At 40.0% G+C, this 12,804-nt stretch overlaps 1 protein-coding gene across 3 annotated transcripts in view; it reads right to left on the bottom strand.

Moving 5' to 3' along the window:
• Positions 1 to 12,804, bottom strand: part of LOC137645800 (uncharacterized) — a 105,980-nt gene that overhangs the window by 32,169 nt on the left and 61,007 nt on the right. For 2 of the 3 annotated variants that reach the window (XM_068378747.1, XM_068378748.1), the window contains one exon: positions 8,321 to 8,420. In XM_068378747.1, the coding sequence (XP_068234848.1) occupies positions 8,321 to 8,343 (23 nt within the window). In that variant the 5' untranslated portion in view covers positions 8,344 to 8,420. The remainder of the gene's footprint in view (positions 1 to 8,320; positions 8,421 to 12,804) is intronic. The other variant, XM_068378746.1, reaches the window with a different exon arrangement.

The raw sequence follows: 12,804 nt of genomic DNA, 5'->3' as shown, positions 1-12,804 counted from the left end.
TTACACAATTGCTCAGGCCGTTATCTCTCATTGGAAGTTAACGAGGTGATAAGGTGTGCTCTTCCACAGCTCATTCAAAATATCTCTCACCCCAGGTCAGTAGCAAGCCAGCTAGTAATGGACTTCCACTCATCTAAACATGTTTCCATAGTAAAAAACTGAAAGGTATGTATTTAGTGCCAGAACAAATGACAAATTTGGAAGTAATTTGTATTTTTGGGTGAGATGGCCATGTCATCCTGATGGAAGGTTCCTTTAGGCAGCTTTCTAAGGGATATTTGGCTACAGTGATACTCCCAGAGAATTGACCATAGGTCTCCAGAATTCTAACTCCTGGCGAGAGTATCCTTAAAAATTTTCTTAAGGAGATCGCATAATATCAGGGGACGTATTTCTTGATACGTCACATGGCAATCTTCACCCCGAATAGAGTTTTTGCTCTGAGGGGGAAGAGTGGCGAAATTGAAGGGGAGCCATCATCAAGGTTACCCAGTGGACCCCGTTCCCGTACTACTACAGGTTCCAATATGGCTACCCATTCCTTGTTTTGTAGTGAATTGCGCACGGTGTACTCCCGCTTGCTATCAGTGTTTCCGATCACTATTACGAGGATTTATCATGCATTCTCCAGCACCTTCTACCTCTGGAAAGTTGAGTATCTAATCTTTCCTGTGTATAATTTTTAGCTCCCTTCTCACAGTTAAATTAACATAATCTAGACGTGTTTATCGGAGCTTAACCGGTAACCTGAGGTGCCATTTTCAACGCTGTCATTCGCCATATGCCTTATTTAGTCAGTAGAAAGACATTCCCGGTATTTAGCTTTAATGAATTATAGCTATTTAGGCAAAATTATACTAGTGAAGATAAGATCATGCACGTATATTTCCTCTTCCTTAATTGCAACGATCGTATACGTTAAGAGTCTCGGTGATATAGCGTAGCCGAGATCTGGACCCGCGCTAGGCTAACCTAGCCTACCCGCTTTAGTATACTTTCGTACATTATACCCGTTTACCCTCGCGTATCGTTTTATCAATTCAACTGGAGATAGTACATCTCCCAGAATTAATTATATAATTCGATACTCATTTATTTTAGAAATTTTAGGGTAAACCCTTCCTTCCCTCTGAGTGTCGCCATTAGGCGACAACCCTATCTTAGTCTTGCCATAGAGTAGTGTACTCCGCCTTGACTAGGCTAGTATTATCTGTCTTCCCTCTTTGCCGGTGAGTATCCCGGCTTGGAATTACAACAGTAACTCAGAGTATTCAGTCTTTATGCCGGCAACTTCGCTGCCGGGGGAGTAGTCACTCCCCTGCCGGCATACAGTTGCAGACATAGGAAGCCTAGCTTCCTTAGCCCGCATCCGAAGTGGTAGTACAATGCCGCCATCTTCTCCCTTGCGGCCTAGAAGACAAGTCTTGTTTCAGCAAGGTCCTGGGATGAGGAATCGATATTCTTCTGATGCCCAAGACGGCACTGATATTGAAACGATGTTTCCGATTTGTGACCGGAAATTGTTGGCAATCCTGCCGCCTTCTCCCGACACAACACACAAGACCCTTACACTGCCCCTCTCTGTCCTTTAGCGATAGCCTAGCCAACACAATGTCTTTGGCCGGTGTCCTACAATCTTCCCGCGTGCCGGGTAGGTTGTGGTGCCAGCCGGGCTCCTACATAGGCAGCTTGATTGCCGCTCTGACCCTCCCCCTACGGACACAAGGCTCCGGGAAAGGTTGTGCCGGCCATGACGGCTGCCGGTGGGAGACCCTAATGTCTTGGAGTATTATTCAGTCCTCTCTTGGACTGACATCCACATCCCTGGAACCGGCAGAGTAGCCGGCAACAGATCCTGTGTCTGGGTGGAAGCTAGAATGATTCATTCCCCCCTTCCATTTGAACCCTCATTCTGGAAGAAGGTAGTAGGGACGGTAGTACCTACACCCTTTTTTATTGTAATAAACTATAATAATAAGGCAGCCTTTCTGTCCATGCTCTCTCTCTCTCTGTCGGCTAGTGCCGTCAGGTACATACTGCCGGCTGGACCGGTGCCGCCAGGTACTAGCCTAGCCGGCAGCATGGCGGCAGAACTACAGTATATGCTTATACAGTAGCCAGTATTTCTGCAGTATAGTACATACTGAAGGCAGAAAACTATAGTATATATTATACAGTAGTTTATATTTTCAACCATATTCTGTATATCCTTTCACAGTCCTACCCCTCCATTAGACTTGCTGGGTCAAGCAGTTTTGACCCACTTTACCACGCTAATGGACGCTCTACGTAAGGAGAACGTACACATGAAAGAGAAGATGATGAAGGAGTTCCGTGAAGCAACTCAGATCGTCACCTCCCGAGGGTCCTACAAGCGACCCAGTGTGAAGGACCTGCCACCCTGCTCTGAGACCAATCCCTGGAGGTATGCAGAGTTCATGCTGATTACTAACGGCAAACTCTATATCTCGGAGAAGTTGGGAGCCGTCCACCTGGACGACATTGAGTTTTGGCCAAACTTTGCAGCTTAGGCTATCTGGAGTACTTTATCCAGCTGAAGAGTGAGCCAGCGTCGAAAGAAGAGACGGAACCAAAGGAGGTCATGGTATTTGACCATGATAAGGTACAGGCTCTCTTGACGAGTAGCCTGAAGAAGGCAGGGTACACTAACTCAAGAGTTTTTGCACTGAGCAAGAAACACCCTACTTTTCTTGCTCCTTCTTCGAGAGCTTTCCCCTTCACGTCGAAGGCTCTTCAAAGTGTACTGAAGGCCGCTGATCCAGGCAAACCATGCCCTACACTAAAGGAGTGTAGTCCTTTGTCTCTGGCCTTGCCCACAGATGAAAAGGAATGGAAGGCGGTCCACCTAACCTTTTCAGTGGCGAAGCTTGATGCAGACATCGCAGGACAGCAGTTCAGCGAGAACCTACTGAAGCTATCGGACTTTCTCCAACGAAGGAAGCAGAAGACAAAGGAGAGGCTAGCCGCCTCCCTTTCCCTCCAGAACTGCATGGAGATGTGCGCAGGCAATGCCAGCACCCCAGATATGTACACAGTCCTGGCCAAGATGCACATGGTGAACCCCGTCAAGGACCTGTACGCTTTCGTGAAGGCCACGAGGGCCTGTAGGGAGTTTGTGTTTGCCAATACAATGGTCAAACACGAACCCAGGAAGCTGATTACTTCCTGTATCTGCGGTAAGGACCTCTTCCCAAAGGAAATGGTCCAAGAAGTAGTCGAGAAAGCCGCAATGGGGCATCTCCTCGAAGAGAAAGTCTTCCCCAGATGCTGGTCCCCAACCCAAGAGGAAGACAAAGAAGACAAGACTACCTTCTCGGCCTGTACAGCAACATCCCACGGTCACCATGACCGCGATGCCCCAAGTGGTCGCTCAACCACAGACCACCTTCCAAGTGGTGCCTCAACAGCTGGTAGCCCAGTCACCAGCTTTCAACCCAGGGTTTGAGAGGCACACCCCTACCTTTCGCCCGAAAGGAAGAGGATCTCGACGGGGCTCCTCAAGAAACCCCTCACGAGGCAGGGTAGGACGCAGTCATGGGGGCAAACCCTCAGGACCATCTAAGCAATGAGATGCTCCAGGTAGGAGGGAGACTCCACCACTTTCAGGATTGTTGAACCTTCGATCCCTGGCCCAACAGCCTAATCAAAAATGGACTAGGATGGAAATGGAATAGATCCCCACCTTCATTTCCTCAGTTCTTCCCAACACTCCACTCCCTTACTGGAAGAATATACCTTAGAACTCTTGAACAAGAAGGTTATAAGGAAAGCAAAGTCCATCAAATTCCAGGGAAGGCTGTTTTGTGTTCCCAAGAAGGTCTCGGACAAACTCAGAGTCATTCTAGAGTTGTCGCCACTCAACAAATTCATAGAGAACAACAAGTTCAGGATGTTAACCCTTCAACACATAAGAACCCTGTTACCAAAAGGGGCGTACACAGTCTCAATAGACCTGGCAGATGCTTACTGGCCCCTTCCAGTCAGTTGCCCCCTCTCCTCCTACCTAGGATTCAAATTACAGAAGCCAAAGTATGTCTTCAGAGCCATGCCCTTCGGACTAAACATAGCCCCAAGGATCTTCACGAAACTTGCGGACGCAATCGTACAACAACTACGCCTAGAGGGCGTTCAGGTAGCAGCATACCTAGACGACTGGCTGGTGTGGGCAGCATCCAAGACTGCTTGTCTGCAAGCATCCAAGAAAGTGATCCAGTTCCTGGAACATCTGGGATTCAAGATCAACTACAAGAAGTCTCGCCTCTCTCCAGCTCAGGAGTTTCAATGGCTGGGAATCCATTGAAACTTGAAGTAACACCACTTCTCCATACCACCTAAGAAGAGGAGAGAGATTGCAGGTTCTGACAAGAGACTACTGAAATCAGACAGGATCTCAAGACGCCAACTGGAAAGAGTACTGGGCTCTCTCCAGTTACAAGCAGTAACAAACCCAGTGCTAAGAGCACTGCTGAAAGATGCATCAGGAGTCTGGAGAAGATATGCATCAAACGCTCGAAGAGATCTCACAGAGACCGGTACCGACCTTACTACGATCACTTCTCAAGCCGTGGTCGAAGGTCAAGAGCCTAACGAGGACCATTGCCTTACAACCACCTCCCCCATCAGTGACCATCCACACGGATGCCTCGATGGAAGGATAGGGAGGTGACTCCCATCAAAGGAAAGCCCAAGGGACCTGGTCATCCCTGTTCAAGACCTTTCACATCAACATTCTGGAGGCCATGGCAGTCCTCCTGACGTTGTAGAAGCTATCGCCTCACAGATCAGCCCACATCAGGCTGGTCTTGGACAGCGAAGTGATAGTGAGATGTCTGATCCGACAAGGCTCAAGAACACCCTACATCAATAAAGTGTGAGATGTCTGATCCGACAAGGCTCGAGAACGCCCTACATCAATCACATGATGCTAGCTATCTTACGTTTAGCAAGAAAGAAGAGATAGCACTTATCGGCAGTTCACCTACAAGGGTTCCGCAATGTGACGGCGGACGCTCTATCCAGGCTAAAGCCGATAGAGTCAGAATGGTCCCTAGATGCAGACTCATTCTCCATCTTGGAAAAAGTCCCAGAACTGCAGATCGACCTCTTTGCAACGAGCGACAACAAGAAACTTCCTCGATAGGTAGCCCCATACGAGGACCTTCTGGCAGAGGCGACGGATGCCATTTCCCTCGATTGGAACAGGTGGACCCATATCTACCTATTCCCTCTAACAAACCTCCTGCTGAAGGTCCCCAACAAGCTAAGATCAAGTTACCTATCCAAATAAATGTTTAAGGTGTATTTGCGTCTTATTCGCCCCAAAAGTAGTTAAATAAAATTAGACGGAGTTTTTTACTTGAGGGTGCTTATATATGTGAACAAAATAACTGAATGGTATTTACATTTGTTCCTTCATATATATACAAACCTTGCTGCTTCTATTGTCGAAGATGACATTTCCCTGCAGGGGGCAGGCTATTTTTGGGTGAGATAGCCATGTCGTCCTGATGGACCCACCCTCCTTTTTCAAGGCCAAGGATTGTATAACTATCCCCACCCGAAACTACTCTCTCTGTAGCACCATGCTTAATTGCTACAAGTAATGGGTAGCAATATTGGAACCTGTAGTAGTATGGGAAGGGGATCCACTGGGTAACCTTGATGATGGATACCCTTCAATTTCGCCACTCTTTCCCCTCGGACAAAAACTCTTTTCGGGGTGAAGATTGCCCTGTGTCATATCAAGAAATACGTCCCCTGATATTATGCGATATCCTTAAGAAAATCTTTAAGGATACTCGCGCCAGGAGTTAGAATTCTGGAGACCTATGGTCAATTCTCCGGGAGTATCACTGTAGCCAAATATCTCTTAGAAAGCTGCCTAAAGGAACCTTCCATCAGGAGGACATGGCCATCTCACCCAAAAATAGATTTTTCACTTTGCTTCAAAATACGTTTTCTAATAACCATACAAAACTGAAGCTCTTTATACATACTGGCTCACTGTTGCCTATCAATATTGGAAATACTGCTAGAAACTGCAAAATTGCTTGTGTTGGCTACTACGAGCAGTGTAATTGTTCTACCCCCCCCCCCCAACACTTGCGGAGGGTACTGGTACCTCACTGAAGGTTTTATAGTTATTTTCAACGTATATGCTCATAGTAGAGTTTCAGGTTTGTATGGTTAGGAAAATTACAAGTTTTTTTTCCAAATTTATCATTTTTACATGGGCTTGAAAATTCCCTTACATAAGTTTTAATCCCTACATAAATTCCACTTTTATATAAATGATTAAGGTATGCTGTATTTGAACTTGTATAATGTGCTTTCAGCTATTCAGTTAAAAGGTGCATTCACACTTATATAGGGGAGAGAGTATTTCTAGGCAATTAAATTTCTAAGCCTTGTGTAATGATATATTTTTGTCTTTTTTACGTGGTTACACACCTATGAAAGTTTTCCAAGTAATTGGTGTTACATGACTATAAATACCAATACTTTTTGTCTTTAATTTCAAGGCTGCAATACAGCTGGGAATATGGTTGAAAGTGCAGCAATCATTCATGGTTATCCATATCACCTAGTGCATCTATTTGCTAAAGACGACCAAGTGCCCACCCCTCCCAAATAGATAGGATCTATATGTACATTGGAATACCTGTTTTAGCTTAGCACAAAAGTCTTTGTAACCTGTATAGTTCTCCACTGCATATCCGCTAATATCAGTAAATTTCTATATTTTTCTGCAATATCTAAGTATTGATTTTAAGCAAACCTCATGAATTAGTCATTAAAATGTTATTGACTTGTTAAAAATTACATGACTCTCTTACATGTTACCTGTATCCTGTCTATGTATAGAGCCCATAAGGGGGTTACTTAAGAGTCATTACAATGTCCTTTCAGGCCCTAACTGGGCAAACGTTTTAGCCTTCTATTTCACCTCCCAGCCATTTACTTTGTTAGGTTCAGCCTCCTCATCCTTCTTTCATATTACCTGTGGAGCTTTCCTATGTTGCAAATGAATACTGAATAGCTTCCAAGGAGATGTATTGGCCATTTTTGGCCAAATTCATAAAAACAGATATACTTGATTGTTTGCCTCATCATTTCTAAACTCTTCCTTCATATTACCTGTGGGGTTTTTCCATGTTGCATATGAATGCTGAATAGCCTTCAATGACCCTGTATTGGCTCTTTTTGGCCAAATTCATAAAAGCAGATATACTTTGGCTGTCTACCTCATCATTTCTAAATTCTTCTATCGCATTACTTGTGGAGCTTTCCCATGTTGCAAATGAATGTTTAATAACCTCCAAGGAGCCCATATTGGTCCTTTTGGCAAAATTCATAAAAGCAGACAGACTTAGATCTCATGTGGCAAACGAATGCTCAATAGCCTCCAAGGCCCCCCTATTGACGCTTTTTGGCCAAATCCATAACAGCAGATATACTTAGATTTTATTTATTTATTTAATGCATCGATTTCATGATTTTCTGAACTCGCACAATTTAGAATGGATCGAGATACCGAAATGTCATTTGAGTTACATCGATGAGCAGTGAATTCACTAGAGGTCAGTCTAGATCTACCGTCGGCAGAGTTTACAGTAAGCTAAGCTTACGGAAATCCATAAAAGCAGATATAGACCCCATTTTGCAAACGAATGCTGAATAGCCTCCAAGGACCCCGTATTGGCTCTATTTAGCTAAATTCAATAAAGTAGATATACTTAGAGTGTTTACCTCACCATTTCTAAATATACACAAGATTGCTCACCTCATCATTTCTAAATTCTTCCTTCATATTACCTGTGGGGTTTTTCCATGTTGCAAGTGAATGCTCAATACACTCCAAGGAATCCGTATTGGCCCTTTTTGACCAGTTATACTTAGATTGTTTGCCTCATCATTTCAAAACTCTTCCTTCATATTACCTGTAGGTTATTCCATTGTTGCAAATGAATGCCGAGTAGCGGACCCTTTTGGGCCAAATTCATAAAAGCAGGTATACTTAGATTGTTTACCTTATCATTTCTAAACTTTTCCTTCATATTACCAGTGTGGTTTTTACATGTTGCAAATGAATATTGAATAGCCCAAAGGACCACATATTGACGCTTTTGGGGCAAATTTATAAAAGCAGATATACTTACATTACTTACCTCATCATTTTTATGGCACATTCTTCAATGAATATTGCACTAAATACACTGCTTGCATTCAATTACTAAATCACAAAATTATTTATCATCCATACTGTTTGCATTCAATTACTAATCATGTAATAACTTACCCTAAATTGGTACTATTTGCCATTTCTATGGTTATCTGTGGGATTTTTAGAGGAGTGGTTGAAGTAGTACTAGTACTGACGGGTCAACAGCAATATCCTACTGAAAAATAGAAGGACGAAAAACTCAAGAGTATATGCTAGTATTATTGCAGCTGTTTTATACTTTAAATACACAAAAAATAACACTAAGAAAATCACTAAAATACGGCAAAAATTGTCTTCTATAAACAAAAGTACAGCAAAAAATAAACAATAATGTATTCTTCTAAATTCAACTCTTTACCATTAAATGAGGTATTAACCTGGTAAGAAAGAAAGTTCAATAACAACAATGTTCTTTATGACAGTAACAATATAATTCATACAGTGGCAGAGGTAGTGTGTGTGTAACCCAGGGTGCCCCTGAGTTTGACACTGGACCCCAGTCACATAAAAAAATTACATATTGTTTAGTACCTCACTATAGAAGAAGAAGAAGAAGAAGAAAAACTGATGCTCTTGAAGGTACCCATCTTAACTTGCAAAAACCTACTTCTCTCACATGAGATGAATCATTTCAATAATTATTACTGATAAGAGGGAGAGGATATCATATGAAATAGATATGATATTCTACAGGACTTTTATTTTCTTGCCAATATCAATATGCAATTTAACCCTGGATAGGTACGGTCCTCGGACACCCCTTTAAGGGTATACTCGGACGCGAACGACCCCGACGCCAAAAAAAATTCTTGAAAAATCAGTTTTTGCAGTAACCTCCTTTTTTCTTTTGCCAAAAAAGACTTCAATGAATGCTTAAAACAACTGTAAAGATAAATACTACTCATCTGCAGAAAAACTATTTATTATAAATATTTTAAAAAATTAAGTAGAAAAAAAAAAGACCTGACATAAAAATTCATAAAAAAAAAGTTTATACATATATACACAAATCCTTTTAGGAATTGATTCTTGAATGTTTAGGACACATCTTGATGTATTTTGGATGAAGTCAGACCCATGGAGGTGAAGATCTGAAATGAGAAAAAAAGGGTAACTTTTTTTGGCCAAAAATATTTGTCCAAATTTCATGAATTTTTTTGGGTACCCAAATGAAATAGGAAGTGGCTAATTTTTTTAGGGAATAAACATATGTTATCCTAAAATAGAAATATGTAAAAAAATCTTCATTATTTTGTAAATTACATTTATATCAGGGGCCATATCTAAAGGTAATTTTCTGAGTACTTGGAAATTTCGTAAAAAAATACATATATTTAATATATAATATGATATTTATGCAGGTAAAAATATACCAAAATATCACAAATTCTATAGGGAACAAGAATATATATAGATAGGGCAGCTTACGCTTCGGATATGTCCACAAAATGGCCGCCAACCACACTGACTCAGACTCCCTAATCTGCCACTTGAAATGTAGGAAGGGTATGTCAATTTCAAGGTGTTATTTACTAATCTAATTATTATTGGATATGCATAAAAATTGTATGGTGGGTTGCTGGATAATTGTCGATTATTTTACGACTATAAAATTAAAATTCTGACCCAAAAAATTTTTTTTGAAGGGAAATATAATCGAAAAAAAAAAATGTAAAACAATATTTTAGCTAAAAAAATTTGATGATATTCAATCAAAAAAAAAATAAACAAAATTTTTCGACAAATAAACATCTAGAGGAATCATTACTCTGTGATAGTTCCTTAGTACGTAGTAATTTTGAAAGAATTGGGAAAAAACGAAAAAATGGCAATCACCGGAAAATCGAACACATACCTATATATACGCCATATCTGGCTAAAAAAAAAGATAGGCATGGGTAGCCAGATCATCTAGAAACACTTTCCAACACTATAAAAATATAAGTTTTGCGACACTACTTGCCAATTCCTTACGGTAACATGACTAAGCAAAAAAATGCAAAACAAATAAAAAGGGGCACTCGTGGAAAAATGGCCATTCTAATATACGGCATTTCAGAAAAAAAAATTTCAGCCACGTGCTAGGCAAACCATCAAGGCATATTTTCCGACAAATAAACATATAAATGAAATATTACTCTGTGATAGTTCCTTAGTACGTAGTAATTTTGAAAGAAATGGGAAAAAAACGAGAAAATGGCAATCACAGGAAAATCGAACACATACTTATATATATACGCCATATCTGGCTAAAAAAAAAATAGGCATGGGTAGCCAGATCATCTAGAAACACTTTCCAACACTATAAAAATATAAGTTTTGCGACACTACTTGCCAATTCCTTACGGTAACATGACTAAGCAAAAAAATGCAAAACAAATAAAAAGGGGCACTCGCGGAAAAATGCCCAACATTCTAATATACGGCATCTCAGATAAAAAAAAAAGACATGCACGTGTTAGCCCAACCATCAAGGCACACTTTCTAACACATAAACATGAAAAAAATCAATAATATACGGCAATTCCTTACTACGTAGTAAATTTTTACAAATATTGAAAAAAAAAACAGAAATTGGCAACCGCAGTTAAATACCCAATATACCAATAACTACGTCGTATCTGACAAAAACAAAATCACGCATGGGTAGCCAGATCATCTAGACACACTTTCCAACATTAAAAAAGCAAAAGTTTTACGACACTATTTCGCAATATCTTACGGAAAAATGACTTGGCAAAAAAATTTAAAAAAATTAAAAAGGGACACTCGCGGTAAAATGCCCGACATTCTAATATACGACATCTCAGATAAAAAAAAAGACATGCACGTGTTAGCCCAACCATCAAGGCACACTTTCTAACACATAAACATGAAAAAAAATGAATAATATACGGCAATTCCTTACTACGTAGTAATTTTTACAAATATTGAAAAAAAAACAGAAATTGGTAACCGCAGTTAAATACCCAATATACCAATAACTACGTCGTATCTGACAAAAACAAAGTCATGCATGGGTAGCCAGATCATCTAGACACACTTTCCAACACTAAACAAGCAAAAGTTTTACGACACTATTTGGCAATATCTTACGGAAAAATGACTTGGCAAAAAAATGAAAAAAAAATGAAAAAGGGGCACTCGCGGTAAAATGGTCCTCGTGGTGATGAACGACATTTTAACTAAAAAAAAAAACATGCACATGGTAGCCAAACAATCCACCAAGACTTTCCACAACTGATAACCTATACAAGTTGCACCATTCTACGACAATTTCATAATACGTAATAACTTTGATAATTATGCAAACTACCTCAGAAGGGTAAACTCGGACGCGAACGACCCCGATGCGTCTCAGAAATCGGGGAAGGAGTACAGCTACAGCAATGCACATCTGGACACTACTAGAGCGTGTAGGGGAGACACCTCCTGCAGGTCGATCACCCACAAATTCAGTCACAGGGGTGAGTCACGTGAGAAAAACCTGTTTTTTTTTGACGCTCGGGGTCGCAAACGACCCATCGTACCTATCCAGGGTTAAGGAATAGAATTAAGGTAATGAAGAAATCCAAACATTGATGTCAACATTCTTTTAAATTTTGTTAAATTGTTATTTATACAATTAAGGAAAAGGGAAAGAGATAATAATGATTAGAATTTTGATGTATTTATTTATGTAACTTACTGAAAAATATTTGCGAGTGATTTTTGTTTTAAATTTTTTTAAATTGTTATCTATACAAATACCATAAGAGGAGAAAGGAATGTTAATGATTAGAATATTATTATTTCATTTACTTATAATACTGGAAAATAATTTTGTAAATATATTTTACTGTGTGTATTCATTAGCATAAAAATGCCCTTGTCAAAAAAGTGTTTTTAGAATTAGGATGGGAATCTTCAATAACATTGTTGATTTTTGGAATATTTGTGTTAATATTATCGCATCTCTTTTTTTTTTTTTTTTTGCAAATCTTGACTTTTCCTTTAAATAATCATTGTGTGTGTATATATATATATATATATATATATATATATATATATATATATATACATATATATATAAATTCTTACGAAGCTGGTCTGACATAAGTAAATGGTTTTTTTTTCATGTATTTCATTTGTGTACTTAAGAGATGTATAGCCAACTCGTAAGGTGAGTTCCACTCATGTAAGACTAAATACATGTATGTAAATTACATAAGACTTCCGTCATTCCTCATATCATATTTTCATTTAGTTCCTTACATGTAAATTTACGTTATTTTAAGGAATAAAATTTTTATTTCACATAGTTTCTTTACAAAGTCTTACGTAACTTGTTATAAGGTATGCTGTGTGACACACACTCTAAGGATTGCATCATATTTCCACGGGATTGGGAGTTGCATGAAGGTTCTAAACTGAAGTTATTCCTTTCTTTTAATAATACGGGAAGAGGTGAGCGGAGATAGCCGAGAGTACTGCCTCGCTGGCCGACGAATGGGACCCTACTTCAAACTGCCAAATTGACAACCTGACGTTGTGAGAACCCGCCTAGACCTTGTGCACAT

The sequence above is a fragment of the Palaemon carinicauda genome, chromosome 8 (assembly GCF_036898095.1).
Source record: "Palaemon carinicauda isolate YSFRI2023 chromosome 8, ASM3689809v2, whole genome shotgun sequence".
NCBI lineage: Eukaryota > Metazoa > Arthropoda > Malacostraca > Decapoda > Palaemonidae > Palaemon > Palaemon carinicauda.
Note: the sequence above shows the minus strand (reverse complement) of the source record. Positions and strands in the feature narration are given on the sequence as shown.